General features: G+C 42.6%; 1 protein-coding gene across 5 annotated transcripts; it reads left to right on the forward strand.

Annotated features, from left to right (window-relative positions):
- The first annotated feature begins 838 nt into the window (after positions 1–838).
- Positions 839–16,049, forward strand: suz12b (SUZ12 polycomb repressive complex 2 subunit b). Of its 5 annotated transcripts, none has more exons than XM_080721094.1 (18): positions 839–1,066; positions 1,558–1,702; positions 3,064–3,110; positions 3,477–3,541; positions 3,680–3,748; positions 4,471–4,520; positions 4,646–4,731; positions 4,884–5,115; positions 5,874–5,979; positions 6,210–6,315; positions 6,690–6,867; positions 7,126–7,214; positions 7,651–7,794; positions 8,148–8,305; positions 9,422–9,620; positions 11,003–11,082; positions 11,595–11,645; positions 11,878–16,049. In XM_080721094.1, the coding sequence occupies exons 2-18, from the start codon at positions 1,573–1,575 to the stop codon at positions 12,230–12,232; spliced, it is 2,145 nt and encodes a 714-aa protein (XP_080577220.1). In that variant the 5' UTR covers positions 839–1,066; positions 1,558–1,572; the 3' UTR covers positions 12,233–16,049. The 5 variants fall into 5 exon arrangements, with proteins under 5 accessions (XP_080577220.1, XP_080577221.1, XP_080577222.1 ...); XM_080721095.1 differs by having other exon boundaries at positions 11,899–16,049; XM_080721096.1 differs by lacking the exon at positions 11,595–11,645.
- Positions 16,050–16,523: the final 474 nt, after the last annotated feature.

Genomic DNA, 16,523 nt, shown 5'->3' on the forward strand with positions numbered 1-16,523 from the left:
TCTAAATTCCGTGGAGGACCCCCATTAGAAAGGATATGCCGGGGACCCCCATAATAGAAGATTTTACCTTTTTACCGCTCTAGGACCCCACCCAGATGCAGATGCATTAGGGTAGGAACCCCATTTAAAAGCATTTCTATCTCTGAGACCCCAAATTAAATTGTAAAATAATTGTTCATTTAACTCTGACTCTGACAATGTACAAATGGAACCAAATGAACCCGTTAGGGTCCATGTGGTTCCTTGTGTACAGACTACAGTATACCCATAATAAGGGTCCATTTGGTTCCAAACTATCATTTAGCTGGGGACCCTCTGGAACTCCCTCAAGGACCCCTTGAGGAAGAACCAATGTTCAAGATGACCATGAAACTTATTTTACAAAGATGTTTTATAGGAAAATAGGCCTAGCCCTAGGCTATTTGAAAATAGCCTACTATCTTCAAACATTTTGTACTTTTGGTACTTTAAGCACACTTTTGATACCAACACATTCAAGTACAAGTAGGCTACTTTTACTTTCCCCAGTCCCCACCCACTGATTATCAGTTCCACGCAAAACGTCTGTCTGGTCTGCGGGCTGCGATTTCCCGCAAAAATCGCAGAGTGATCCTCCCGCGGTCTCGCGCCGTCACGCCCCGCCCACAGCCGTACCGCAGCCAATCGCCGCTCTCCGAGCGCTCAGCCCGACGCCCATTGGCCGAGAAGTGCTCAGTGCACTCACTGACTGCTATCCGGCACACAAAAAATCATTAAGCCAACTGTGTGTAGACTAGAGAGATAAATATCTGATGATCGATAATAATAACTCAGTCCAAAAATAACCCACCTCACTGTGGGCACCGTGTCCTCTGCCCAGGTGAACGGAAAGAGAGGCATCAGAGTGGATGTCGGCAGCGTTAAGCCAACGATGCTAGCCCTGCTAGCCAGCTAGCAGCCCTGAGCAGCAGCATCTGTCCCTCCTCGCCTCCTCCTCTCCTCTGCCAGCCCGGCCAGCCAGGCTGCAAAGGCTTGTGTTCTGTTCTGTTCTGCTAGCCAGCTGTGGCTAACTGATGCCATTGGCCAGGTTGGATTGCTTTTCTTTCTGTGGCTGCTGCCCCCAGGATCTGTGTTTAAAGATGGCATTTTCGAGATTTTCTTTTGTCATCTCGACGCGTGCTACAGTGCTAAAATAGAGCTGGCTTGATCTCCACCAGTTGACGCGTTTAAGTTAGCATTTGTGCTTTTCGCTAACTTGACTGCTGCTAATGGCTAATAATAAGCTAAACCAGTGTTTCTCAAACGTTCAAATTTCAAGTTTCCCCCTTAACTCTGACAGTGTACAAATGGAACCAAATAACGGGTTCATTTGGTTCCATTTGTACACTGTTAAGAGTTACAGACTTGTATGGGTCAATTTAGGCCTCCCTAAAGGAACCTACAGTCTGGCTACAGAGTCCCTGGAATCCACTTTGAGAACCACTGAGCTAAACTGCGGTGGTTGGTGGTGTTGTGATCGTGACATTGTTGTGTCTGTGTTTTCTGATGTCGTGGTGTTGGTTGTGTTTTTGTGTGAAGCCCTCAGGTCTTACTATGAGCGGGGTGAGTTGCAAAGCGAACGGAGCGGCGTACCCGGCCTCGTCGGCCGTCATGAACTCTGTGAAGAAGCCCAAGATGGAGCAGATTCAGGCCGACCATGAGCTGTTCCTGCAGGCCTTTGAAAGTGGGGACCCCTAGATTATACTTATCTCATAATGTGGTGGTGTTGTCGTGGGCTATATTTGCAGTGTTTATCAAACTTTCAAATGTCAAGGTCTCCCCTTAACTCTGACAGATACTGTCAGAGTTACAGACTTGTATGGTGCAATGGTGGAACAAGTACTTAAATGTTTTACCTAAGTAAAAGTATCATCAATATTGCTATATAGAAATACTTGGTCACAAGTAAAAGTCCAGAATTCAAAATGTACAACTTTGGAGTAAAAGTACAAAAGTATTTGCATCAAAATGTACTTAAAGTAGCCTACCTAAAGTTAAAAGTACTCATTATACAGAATAACCCATTTCAAATTTTCAAATGTATAAAAATCTTTTTGAAAATAACAGATCTATACAAGCTCACAATGCGTTGCATCAGATTGGCTATTTTCAAATGGCAGACATGTAGCCTACATAGGACTGAAGTGGTTAATGTATGTTTTGTAGTAATAATTAAAATCTACAATGTATCTCTAACTAGTAACTAAAGTTCTCAAGTAGTGGTGTAAAAGTACGATATTTGCCTCTGAGATGTAGTGGAGTTTGGAGTAGATGTAAAAGTATTGGAAATACTCCAGTAAAGGACAAATACCTCAAAGTACAGTACTTGAGTAAATGTACAATACATAGTTACTTTACACCACTGTATATTTTTGCTTTCCCCATCTGATCATAATTATGTCATGATGGGGACTGTTAGCTGAACTTGGTGTGAAAGTCATGAGGGGGGTACGACGGTACGTATTTTTCCCACAGACACTTACTTACAAAATATAATTTGAACGAACCAGTGTACACCTTTTTAATCACATTTTGAGTTTCAACGGTCTATAACTGGTCAACGTATATGGATATTTCTATTATTAGCTGTCCTTGTGTGGGTGTGCTGCACGGAACTCCACTAGTTGTTGACATTCCTTGTCGTAGTATGTGAGTTATTTGGCATTCCTTGTCGTAGTATGTGAGTCATTTGGCAAAATCCTTTAGAAATTGCTATTACCTGTATGTTATAATACGATTACTGGTTGGTGAGTGGAATTTATTACAGTGAACTGACAGAACACTGAGAAATGCATTTCTGTGTGGAGTTTGCATGTTCTCCCCGTGTAGGTACCCAGGATTACAGCTTAGGCATTGGCATCGGTTGAAAAATGGGTTATAAAAATCATGGGATAAAAAAAGAAATGCATTTATAAAAAGTTTACATATGTGACAAGACATTCACTATTTTATTTAAAATGGTCCGAGCCTTGGACTCTTTTGCGTGCAGAACATGCATTTAAATGGTTAATTGATGTGGCAATTATTCATCTTCTCCATTTCTAGAGCCAACCCAGATATACAGATTTCTACGCACAAGGAATTTGATGGCAGTAAGTTGACACATTTATTTATTCCTGTACGTTTTTGAGACAAATACACATTTGTAGCAAGGATCAAAAGAGTATTCCACCATGCCTCAAGCCACTTAAATTTGAATTAAGAAGGCTTGGATGATTATTGGAGTCTTGTACTTTAATAAATAAATAAAACCACAACATTTCGATGTCAAGATTACATCTTCGTCCGGTCATCAACCTGACATGACGAGGATGAAATCTTGACATTGAAACGTTGTCGTTTTGTTGCTTTGCACCTTGTTATTGAAGTAAAAGGCTCCAATCATGTGGCTCCAGCGCTACCGTTTATTTAATACATTTGTAGCAAGTTGTATTAATCTGCTCGTATTTCTGTTCTAGCCGATATTCTTGCACAGGACACTCACCTTCATGACTCACAGAAACACAAGAACAAATGCCAAAAGGTAAAATGATTGAGTAGTGAATTGATACAAAATATGATTGTCAAATGGAATACGTATTCATCCTCGCTTGCACCGAAATACAAGTGCCTGTGGTTAATGTCATAACGTGTGTCCCTTCATTTCAATTCTTGTAACCAGGAAAACGTTCAAAGTGGATGATATGTTGCAGAGAGTGGAGAAGATGAAGGGAGAGCAGGAATCTCAAAAGTAAGTTCGCAAGATGAGTTTATTTTATACACTGATGTTGTCAAAAATGCATATGAATATTTGTACATATCTGTCAAAGGGATGGAAACAAAATCACAAGAAATATCAAAAGCCAATTTCCATTTTGGTCCTTTGAGTGTAAATTAGTGATGGGAAATCCCGTTCATTTCAGTGAATGAATCATTTTGTTCACTTTCACGGTAATGATCCGTTCAATGATTCATTCACATCGCGATCGTCCTGTGAAAAACACTATCGCGGGAGCGTTTTTATTACGTCGCGCGTATAGCCCGACCTCCCGTCCTGTGTGCCGGGGGCTGTGAGGGGCTGGGGGCACAGATATAAAAAGCTAGATACCTTATCTGCCGCTGCAGTTCATTGGCGTGACTAGTAAAACAGAATTTGTGGAACTGTGGAAGCCACCCCTGCAGTGGGAAAGAGGGAGTCCTGCATCTGATTGGCCTACCGAGCATCCCATTCTGTGACGCACAAGGAAGCGTCCTTCAGAATTCCGGAAGCTTGCCAGTCCTCTTTTACCAACGCCCCAAAGCCGGAGGAGGCGTCTACCTCTATGGGCGGGGTTCTGGACGAAAGCGTCAACGACACATTTAGGGGTTTGAGCGAATTGTTCACAAGAGTGCGTCGTGTTGGGGCCCGGGGTTACATTCCCAGTCCCATCTGAATGTGACCGTGTCAACTCTTTTTATGTTTGTGTCTTTTAGTTTGTCTTCACACCTGCAGCTAACATTCACTGGGTTCTTCCATAAGGATGGTAGGCCAATGTTACTGTGTTTAATAAATGAGTTTGAGAGAGTTATTATTCTGAATTTGTGATACTGATGCAATTATTTGTTGATGAAGTTGATTCACTGACTTGAAACACTACTTGCCTTACAGAAAAGCCATCTCAGAATTCAGAAAATGAACAAAACTCAGTGTCCCTTGAGGTGCTACTTGTCAAAGTCTGCCATAAAAAACGCAAGGTAGAGTTACAAATGTTCCCTCTTCCCTGGCATTACTTACAATGTTCGGCGAACATTTACACATACCTCATGCATCTGATTTCTCCTGTTAGGCTTTTAGTGTAATTAGTCCTGTCGGAGGAGTGTAAATGGTAATTAGTCTTTCTTTCCAGGATGTCAGCTGCCCGATTAAGCAAGTGCCTACAGGAAAAAAGCAGGTGCCTTTGAATCCTGACGGCAACCAAACCAAGTCGGGCTCTTACCCGTCTTTACTAGTGTCCAGCAATGAGTTTGAGCCCAGCAACAGCCACATGGTGAAGTCCTACTCGCTCCTGTTCAGGGTTTCACGCACAGGGAGGAGAGACACCAATGGTCTTGTTAATGGAGAAGCCAACGAGAACATTGGTGAGTAGAAATCCCTTGAGGGGCTTTCAGGGGATCCCCAGCAAAATGAGAAACAAGTTAAACACTTTAACCCTATTTTGGTTTTATACTTAGGCTATAAATAGACGATTTACAACCTCACAATGGGCCAAAATGTGACACATTGTAAGCTTGCAGTTCTGCTGTTTTCAGGCGAATGTTCCCGCAGGAATTAACCTCGCCTCACCAGGCTTTCTCAGGGGAAAGCCTGGTGTTCGTCTACAACGGGCGGTTTGATCCGGTCTAGGCGGAAACCACAAGCAGAAGAAGCGGCGTCGCTTTGTTTTGATTCCCCCCGTTTGTTTCCCAATCCCTATTAAAATGCTCGAGTAGCCTAGTGTAGTCTTGCCAGTCGCTACGAGTTAGACTAAAAGATGCAGATGCCAAACAGATTTTTCAAAAGCAAAACTACTCTGCATCAAGGGGTTTATTAGGTAGGCCCTAAAAGTATGTCCTTGAGCGCAGGGGAATTATTTTAGGTTAAAACTGAATCCGGTTTGATCTTTCCAGACAAAATGTAGTCCTTTGAGTACTACAACATGATGTAGAGTGGTTTCCGCTCCCGACCGGATCAAACCCTGAAAAGTGAAGGGATCCCAGAAAAGAGAAATGGAACGCCTTGTCTTGTTATTGTGTTTTGAGTTGGACAAGAGGGATCAACTTGTACTTGAACTTGTCTGTTCCAGGATGATAGCCTTTCAGATGTTTGATGCCATTGAATTGTTTTCTCTGTGGTGTAGATGTGACAGAAACCCCCAGCAGAAAAAAGAGAGGTTCGTCCCACAGAGAAGAGGGAGACGCCACAGAGACATATGTTGCACAGATGACCGTCTTTGACAAGAACAGGTGAGGGATGGTAAAGGGAGTTAATTGAGAGCTAAAATGTATTCACATTGTCATTTTATTGGTCCCATGGGGAAATTTGGTTGTCGTAGAGCAGCAACCGCAGTAGAATTGACACACTCTTAGTATTTCCATTTCATGAAAAAATAGCAGCCGGAAGTTTGTTGGTAGCCTGTGTGACAAAACTCTGTGCTCAGTCCCTCTAATTGCCATCTGTGTCCCCTCTTCTGTAGGAGGCTGCAGCTTCTGGATGGGGAATACGAGGTGTCGATGCAAGGGATGGAGGACAGCCCTGTCAGCAAGAAGCGAGCAACATGGGAGACCATTCTGGACGGGAAGGTTTGTGTTTCAGCAAGTGTACATCATGGAACGGATAACATAAGCTATGAGAGCCTGCAGGTTTTAACTCCTGCTTTCAAAGTATGCATTGATGCATACTAATTTAGATCAAAGTGGACTTCAGAAATTCAGTGTTTCTCAGAAAGTGGGGTCCAGGCCACGGGCCCTCGGGGTTCTTTGAAGGGGTTCCAAATGGACACTTAAAGAAGGTCTGTAAATCAGAGAGCATACAAATGGAACCACCTGGTCCCATATGATCTCAGAGTTATGAAATTAAAACCACTGCAGAAAAGTGATGGGATTTGTCCATTTTTACTTTTTTGTGTCTCTTTGCCGTGTTATTGATTAGTGTTGCTGTCCTCCCTCGCCCACAGAGGCTGCCGCCGTTTGAGACATTCTCTCAGGGACCCACGTTGCAGTTTACGCTGCGTTGGACTGGCGACACCGTCGACAAGTCCACTGCCCCTGTGGCCAAACCGCTGGCCACCCGCAACTCGGACAGCTCCAGTCCCATGGAGACGCGGACCAGCAACAACAGAGCTGCCCTAATGGGTAAGGCTGACCTCTACTTGTTTTTTGTGGGGTTTATTATTAAGTACTTATTTACACTCTGGAAGGGGGGGGGGGGGGGGGGGGATCTCTGATCAGAATGATTTTATTCCGAATGAAGAAATATTGTCCATGTAAAAGGATTTGAACAGGTGTTGGATGTATAACATAATGTGTCTTTTATTGCTCACGATATGTTGGTCTATATGCTCATCCAGCAGTCAATTTGCTGTCTTCCATATCTCCATGTCTTCCATACAGCTTTGAAAGACTCAGTCAGCCCAGACGTACAGATGAGGAAAGAACTGATCCTTTGTGAGCCCCGGCAAAAACTCCGTATATTTTATCAGGTACAATCACCGTCACATCAACACAGGATGTCCAACACAGGATATGTCTGTGTGTCATAGCCTCAATTTGAACACTTAGTAGACCTACGCACAGACATGGTGTGGGTACACTCAGAATGTGTTTGTAATTGCTTATAAACATAAACAATGAAATCATATTTCCAATTTCCAGTACCTTTACTTCTACTCCACTACACCTCAAGAGGCAAATATTGTACTTTTACTCCTCAAATTATTTGAAAACTTCAGTTACTGAATAGCCGATCTACAAGCTCACGATGTGACACATTGTGACCTTGTAGATCTGCTATTTTCAAAAGATTTTAATACATCTTATAAAACATCAGTAAAACATTTGAGTACTTTTTCCACCGCTGATTAAAATGATAATATTATAACTGACCCAATTCTCTCTCCTTCCCGCCCCCATGTCCAGTTCCTGTACAACAACAACACGCGGCAGCAGACGGAGGCGAGGGATGACCTCCACTGTCCCTGGTGCACCCTCAACTGTAGGAAGCTCTACAGTCTGCTCAAACACCTCAAACTGTCCCATAGTCGCTTCATCTTCAACTATGTGGTAAGGATGTGTGTGATACCTTTGTACACTGTGACGGATAACCTCATTGCTTTATTATAGTGTTTAAAGCACTGGGTCGAGACCCATATCTGGGTTGCGGACAAACTTTTATGGGTCACGACTCGAATGAAAATCACATTTTCTTTTCATACATTTGGAAAAAATGGTAATTATAAATATCTATCTTATTTTTTAAATAGAATTGTTTTTAAAATTTCGCATAGCTACGTACAAGAGATTGGTTGTGCTCTTGCCTATTACCAAATTGCAGTTTAAGTGTTCCTTTTCTGTCTGCTGTGGCTCCCCCAAAGGAATTGACATTGAAGTCATTTAATCAGTCTTTGCTTCCACAGCCTCACCCGAAAGGAGCGCGAATAGACGTGTCCATCAACGAGTGCTACGACGGCTCTTACGTGGGCAACCCTCAGGACATCCACAGTCAACCCGGCTTCGCTTTCAGCCGCAACGGCCCCGTCAAGAGGACTGCCGTCACTCACATATTGGTGTGCAGGTAAGAGTCACCCCCATTTGAAAAGTTACAGACCCCCTGCTGTACAGAGTCGACCAGTCAATGCCGAACCCTCATTTATTCATGAATTGTTCAGTTACTGACCACCTGCTGTACAAAGTCGACCAGTCAGTGCCGAACCCTAATTTATTCATGATTTGTGATTGAAATACAGATTTAATGAGCAGTTGATTAAGTCGCAAAAGGAACAAAACGTCTTCGGTTGACACATGGCTTTTACTGAACCCACACGTGCCTGTGACATTTAGTGCTACATGCTCTACATTAGACATGCTTTCCATTGTTTCGACTCTGAGCATGTAGCTGGAAATTTTGCAGCATTTCTCTGCATGTTCCTCGTTTCTCACAACTCGTTTCATGGTTTGGCAGAACTCCACAAAAGTAGACCAATCACAGATCATGCTGCTATGTGCATAATGTCACGAACGAACTTGCGTACATCTAGGAAATGCCAATGTAAAGTGAAACTCGTGAATAGTGATCATTATCTGGGGGCGGAACATTTGCCAAAAAAACTGCAGATCTACAAGCTGTGTTGCGACGCGTTATGAGCTTGTAGATCGGCTATTTTTTGAAAAAGAGATTTGGTAGAGAGTGAAAGTATATTATTTCCAGGTCCGTTTTACCAATTATAGACGTTTTAAATATTATATTTGGCTGTATCGCGGACTGAGCTGCGATAAGCAATGCGAGTAGCGAGCACCAGTTTCAACCAGTGATAACAGTGCTAGCCGATCCTCCTTTCCTTGGGTCCATGTGTTATAGTGTTGTGCATCAAAACCAAAACAGCATGGGTCCAAAGAAAGCGACACCGAAAACAAAAAGTGCAAAACACAATGACCTAATAAAAGGAGGATCGACTGGTTGACCTCGGGTAGAGACATAATCCTCAGTTTATCGTTCTAACTTTATTCTCAGATTTTCTCACACAAACTTCCAGCAGCGCACACCAAAACATTGTGAGTTTGTAGATCGGCTATTTCCGGCATGACACAGTGTGCAATGAAGTATATCAAGGCCTTTTTGGCTGCCTCAGTCGGAAGTGAACCTCTTCTTGTTTTCATTTTCAAAAATCCACATTGCATAATACCTTGTCAGGCCAAAGAGGACCAAGCCGAGTCTGTCAGAGTTCCTGGAGTCTGAGGATGGGGAGTTGGAGCAGCAGAGGACGTATGTGAGCGGTCACAACCGCCTCTACTTCCACAGCGACAGCTGCATGCCCCTCCGGCCGCAAGAGATGGAGATCGACAGCGAGGATGAGAGAGACCCCGAGTGGCTCAGGGAGAAGACTGCCACGGTGAGAGGCCATTACTCAGAATGCCATGCTGTAGGGCTGCTACTGACAATGATCTTGTTTCATCTATATGCAGTTAATTAAGACCACAAATGCCACTAAAGTAATAAAGTACAACCCAACTCACTTATTTTTTTTTTAAAGATTTGTTTTTGGGCTTTAATGCCTTTATTGGATAGGACAGTAGACTGACAGGAAATGGGGGGAGAGATGGGGAGGCACAGGCGGCAAAGGTCGTCCGGATCGGGAATCGAACCGGTGCCGCCACCAGGCATCCATGCCTATGTGGCAGTGCCTAAGTGGTATGTGCCCGGACCAGTAGGTCAGTGGGGGGGGGGGGGGGGGGGGGGGTGTTATATTTTTTACAACAAGGAACTTTTCATTTAGTAACTAATTAGCATGTACCGCTACAAAACAACTATTAAAATAGTCCTCCTAGCATTTTCCACAGGCGTTTATAGACCATGCCAGTGTATTTGTTCTTGCTGGAGAACAGCTTGGGTCTCACTTCATTTCCTCCCGGCTACTGATATTCACAAACACTGCAACAGGAAATGAACTATTGTTGAGTGCTGCTGGCTAAAATAAGCTGTCAGTGTTTACACTTGAATCCCACCACATTCGTTTGAACATACATAAGCAAGGAAGAATCAATCCCACTTTTCTGTCATGTGACTGTTACATACATACATGAGATTGTACCAATCATCATATCGTCGTTGTCAGGTGGAAACCTCGTATCTCCAAGTTTCAAATGTGTACGTTCTTTCGCAAAGTAAAGCCCTGCTTCATACAAGGCTGTCACACAAAAGTAGTGAAAACAGCAGATCTACAAGCACACAACGCCTCGCGCTGCGAGGTGTTGTGTGCTTGTAGACGACGATATATTAAAATTGGCTTAAAGGAGTAGTTCACCCCCAAAATGACTTTTTCTCTATTGATTACTCATGCCATGGAGACTAGAGTTCAATAATATGTTTTGGTTTTTGTCACATTCCTAAGACAAAAACTTGATTCAAGTAAATTTACCCCCATTGATTCCGGATGGGGACCCGTTTCGAAACGGGTCCCCATCCGGAACGAATGGGGGTACATTTATTGTTATAACATTTTTGTCTTAGGAATGCGACAAAAAACTACAAATATTATTGAACTCTAGTCTCCATGGCATGAGTAATCAATAGAAAAAAAGTCATTTTGAGGGTGAACTACTCCTTTAAGGGAGGACCTTGATACATGGTAGTTTGTATATAACTGAAATGTGAATAGTTGCAGTGTCCATGAAAGCAAATAAAAACGAGGTAAGAACAATCTACACATGAATAGCTTATAATTATGAATCCATAAGTTTAAAAAGTGCATTGTATTTGGCATTTCCCTCACAGCAACTGGACGAGTTCACAGATGTCAATGAGGGAGAGAAGGAGGTGATGAAACTGTGGAATCTACATGTCATGAAGAATGGGTATGTGTACAGTATGTTAAATATGGACCCAACGTTTACTCCAGATCACACATTTCAGCGTCTTGTAGCTTCCACATAGTTCATTAGTTAAAGGGATATTTCACTTTCAAATAAAATTAACATATATTTTTTTTAAATGCAAAAATAAATGAAAGTCCTTCTAATGCAGAGGCAGGGGAATTTTTAGCATTACTTTTTTACACCTTGCTTGCCAGGCTTTCCTTACCTCGTCCAGAGACGAGTTAAGGGTTACCATGGTAACCAGGTAAACAGGCGCTGGTGCATACGTCATGACGCAACGCGCCTAGAAGCAAAATGGAGCGGCTCCTGAATCCTATTCTATGCTGTAACATAGAAACGGCTCCATCTCTGATTAAGGTGCAAATAACGCCAAAAAGCCTAAGAGCCGCTCTTTTTCATGGGTACGCTTATCTGTGATGGTTCCCCCCCGGTTAGGATTTTACTTTCCAGACCGTTTGTACACAAACTGACCTCCTTCCTGTAATCGTCAGATTACACAACATGCACACGCACGTGGCTTCCGGGGCTCTTCAAAATAAAACGTAAGTGAATGACAGCAGCCATGTGTTAATGTTTTTTTATATATATATATTTTATTGTGTTTGGTATTATTTGAAAGTGAAATGTCTCCTTAAAACTAGTGTCCACGTCATTGTATTCTGTTGGCATATTTAGCCATTGGATTTCTCGCAAATTTCTTGCAAATTTTGCTGCTTTTGAACTGCTGTGACTCCCAAGGGAAACGAAAACTCATGTTTGACCAAATGGTGATAGCACCCCCCCCTCCCCTTGCAGCCTAATCGCAGACAACCAGATGAACCAGGCCAGCATGCTGTTTGTGGAGAACTGCGGCGCCTACATTGCCCGCCGCAACCTCTGCCGCAACTTCCTCCTGCACCTGGTCAGCATGCACGACTTCAACCTGGTGAGCGTGGCGACCATCGACCGCGCCATGGCCCGCCTCCGGCAGATCCAGGAGGAGCTCCCGGACGTGGCGGAGGGGGATCAGGACCTCCAGAGCCTGTTGTTGACGGGGGGAGCCTGCAACGGCACCTCCGGCCCCTCCGGCGGAGGCAAGCAGGGCAAGAGGACAAAAGGTGGCGTAACGGCGGCGGCAACAACAGACTGATGTCGGTTTGGACGGATGGGACAGACACTGATCGCTGTTTTTTTGGGGGGGGGTTTCGTTTTCTGAACCATTACCGACCCTTTGGTGCTTTTAGATGTTTTGGGAGGAGTTAACAGTGCAGGAACTCTCTTGAGACGGCAAATATATATACATAAACCTTTTTTTTTCTTTTTTAGGGACTTGAAGACTGAACCAAATATGAACAATTATACAATACAGCCAACCACCCACATGCACACAAATCTGGTATTTGAGGACAAGATAAGTATAATAGGAGCTGAACCAACTTAATATGCATGGTGTCAGGGCCACCAACGGGAGCTGCTGTTCTGTGAGGGCGCAAACAGACTGATAATCGTGTGATTTTTTTGGCATGGCAGCCTCTCATAACTACTGTACCAAGAATACAGTAACTACTGTACCAAGAATACAGTAAGAGGTGCATAATAACAGTGTCACTCATTGTTTGTACACGTACACAATAACGTTGGCTCTGGTTATCCTTATAGTTGATTATTTTAGAATTTGGTATTCATATTTTAGAGAACTGTTAACTTGAATTTGCAAGTTTGGATTTGATCCCTGCTGCAATTGTCAAATGCAGTTTGTCTCCCAACATTCTGAAATGGGTTTTTTTCTTTTCCTTGTCATAAGGGAAACCATTGAGTGTGATTTTACAGAGTCATCGGTGATGTTAATTTGTATTAATTAAGTGGGACTTTTACCTGCTAATATGTTAGAAATGGTTTGTGGAAGGACAACTCTGCCTAGCCCCTTTTGGGACCCTGTTTACCTTTTTGGTCACAGACCAATCTGGCTAGCCATCGTAAAAGAAAAGGGAAAAACATCGCCCTCTCTAGCACTACATCTGTTCTTGAGAGATTTGTCTCAGACAAATATAACGCCGCTCAAATGTTGCCGAGATTCTTTGCGAGATTTGTTGCTGAAGAGGCCAACAACTGCAGTAGGCTACCGCAGAAACGTGTGTGAATCAGCACTAATTGGCCTTGCTGTTTATTTAATTTTTTCAAGATTGTTTTGGGCTTTTATGCCTTTATTGATAGGACCGTAGACTGACAGGAAATGGGTAGAGAGATGGGGAGTGACACACAGCAAAGTTCATTGGGATCGGGATAGACTGGGAGTATTTTTAATCTATTTTTGAAATTTAGCTTCTTTTCATCACTTCCCGCGTTGGGCTACGTTCGGATACGAACACTGGGAGGCGGGAGCGCACTCAGGTATTGGGTATTTAGTACCTGTGCTCTCCCAGTCAGTGTACATATCCGAAGGCACCCTAACACGGGACATGGGAAGTGAGGAAAAGAAGCTAAATTTTCAAAAATGGATACTTAACGGCAGCGTTTACACGGTAACCTACTGCAGTGGTTGGTATTTTTGAAGAATCTCTGCAACACTTGAGCGACGTTATATTTGTCCGTCACCAGACTGTGGTACCTGTGCGTACCAGGGAGAGTGGACGGACCGGAAAGGGACCCTGGTTACTTCCTACCCCATACAAAAAAGGAAAACAGGGTCCGACTCCCGAAAGGGGCTAAACTCATGACATGGTTTGATGAAGGACAACTCTGCCATTTCTCAAGCTTGTCTCCCCTTAGGACTGAAACTTAGATTAACTAGTAAGACGCCTCAGGGCGACAAGCGACCTCGCCCTAAAGGGCCATGTCTTGGCCATCTGGCCAGTGATGTATATCGGACCAGTTACCCATATATGGCGACCCCTGGTACCCATATATGGAGATCCACGTACTGTATATGGAGATATGCTGTGAGAGCCCAAACATGCTTACTCAGTTATTCGTTATGTGAAGTCCTATGATGTCTATGACATCTGACATGATTCCCTTTTATGCCCATATATGGAGATCCCTGTCTGTAGAACTAGCCACACAGATATTGGATGTCTTGGCCATCTGTCTTGGCCATATATGGATTCTGTTAGTGTGGTATGTTGCCTCCATATGTGGGCATTCATATAAAGTCCTGTTAGATATGGGCTTAATATTGATGACTTCAGGGATCTCCATATATGGGTATAAAAGTGATTCTGTTACTGTGACATCACAGTGAAGCCAGTGCATGATGTCAGAACAGCAAACCCATTCTGTTAGAGTGGTTCCCCTGACATCACAGTGATGTCAGAGCGGCAAACCCATAGACCGTAAAAAAGTGTACACGCCCAGACGGACGGAGTCATCATGTGCCGTTTCACATATGCTCATCATGCTTGATTAATTGAATAATCAAGAACCACAGTAAACAAATTAAATTATAATAGTTTGTTTAATCGACCAAACCGATTAGCCTGAGGAACCACTTAAACCCTGTTATGCTCCGGCACACAACCTGTTGTGAATCTGAAACTGAAAGGCAGATCTACAAGCTTAGAACGCGCAGCCGTATGTTCTATACGTGTAGATGTTGATTGCCAATCTTGACATGCTCAAGGATTTGGGAAGTTGAAAGTGGTTAACGGTCAGCCCTATTGGACTTGACAGTCCATTTATGCTACTGTAATTCAAAAGAAAAAGGTTTAATTTCCTCTCACCAAAATTGAATATTTTATTAAATTATATATTTTCTTGTCTGATCAAATTATTTTTTCTGTTTCATATGAAAAAACACCAGATTTACCTGATCATGTTCTATATACCTGGCTGCAGAAGGTTTCCCGCGTCGGAAGTTTACTGTAGCTTATACTGTACGTTTATACAGCATCATGGAAGTCGAGCTCTGTAGTTCAGCCTGTGTACTTCATACAGTTAAAGCCAGTGTTGGATTCACAAGGTGAAATCAACATAAAGACATTCACATCGACATGGCAAATTGAGATGAAGCTGAAAACTTGTGGAGTTGTCGTTCGTATTATGTATCAGTGGGAGTTGACAACATTGCAGTAGTTATGTTATGAGGCTGGGTCCCAAGTCAAGAGTATAACTCTGATTTGGGTTGCAGGCTAGAACTGTTACCGTAGGGCTACATTTAATATGATGGTACTCATCATATATCAAGCCTTGTGAGCCACATTGACAAAACACATCAAGAACAAGTGACTTATCTGAAAATTGATCATGTTTCCAAGATTTGTTTAAGCCGTATTGCGTCACCTTGTGCGGCCCACTAGCATCGATTATGTGAAGGGAAAATCTGTTGACATTTTCTGATATATGCTGGAACCTGTTGTGTTAAACGTTTTCGAGTTCAAGGTTTGAAAAGGTTGGGAATACAAAAAGGCCCGATTGCATCCTGTGTTTAGCAGGGTTATACTTGTTACTAGTAACGGATACTTTACAGAAACTTTGTATACATTGTAATAATGTTAAATCTAGCTGTACCCATTGTGAATCCAGTTATCTGACTGATTTTCTCTTATTTTATTTTTCTTCCTTTCCTCAAAGCAATATGCTGATGGTTGGTTTTGAGGTCCAACTCACTTGTTTATCCTATTAGGTGCAGTTTATGCCAAAGTGGGTGATTTTCATTGAAGACTTAGTTCTGTTCTAGCACCTTCTATCTTTAGTTTGTTTCACAATAAGGTTTCAAACCCATAGTTTCACGTTGTGTACACAAACTGATGGGAAAACATCCTTATTTCTCTCCATTTACCCTGTGGATAACCACAATAGCCTTTTCCCCGGCCTCAGCCTTTTTGTGCACATTTCCTTTTGTCATCTGGAATACGGAAATCCAGTCAATTCACCACTATTATCAAAGCACCCTGTTAAGAATTGTGAAATGTAAACTTTGAATATGGGGATTTTTATATTTAAATAAATAAAAATACATTTGACCTTCATCTATTTTCTTAAGTTTTCTCAATGTTAACATAACATGTTTAACATTCTGGAATTGGTATTCAAATAAGTAATTGGCTACTTCTATCATTAAAGTTGAAAGAGAAGTAGGCGACACGACAATGGTTGGCAGATCATAATGTTCACTAGAGTTCTTAAATTCTTACCATACCCGACCCGACGTCGTTGGGCTGGGTAGGGCCTAAAATGTATGCTAACTAGTGGAGTGACTTCATACTACACTGCTCCAAGAAATGAAGGGAACACAATGTTCCCTTCATTCTTTGAGCTTTATTTGAGCAGTACTACAGTATACTATACTCAAATACATTCAAATAAATTAAAGGAACATTGTGTTCCCTTCATTTCTTTGAGCAGTAAATAATATAGGCTCTGATAGGAGATATGTGTCAACCCTAATTGATTGTCACAGCCTCAGGCAAAAATATTTCTCTGAGAATCCAGTGCATGACCAG

This window comes from Nannobrachium achirus, assembly GCF_963921795.1.
Source record: "Nannobrachium achirus genome assembly, chromosome: 3".
NCBI classification, from domain to species: Eukaryota; Metazoa; Chordata; class Actinopteri; order Myctophiformes; family Myctophidae; genus Nannobrachium; species Nannobrachium achirus.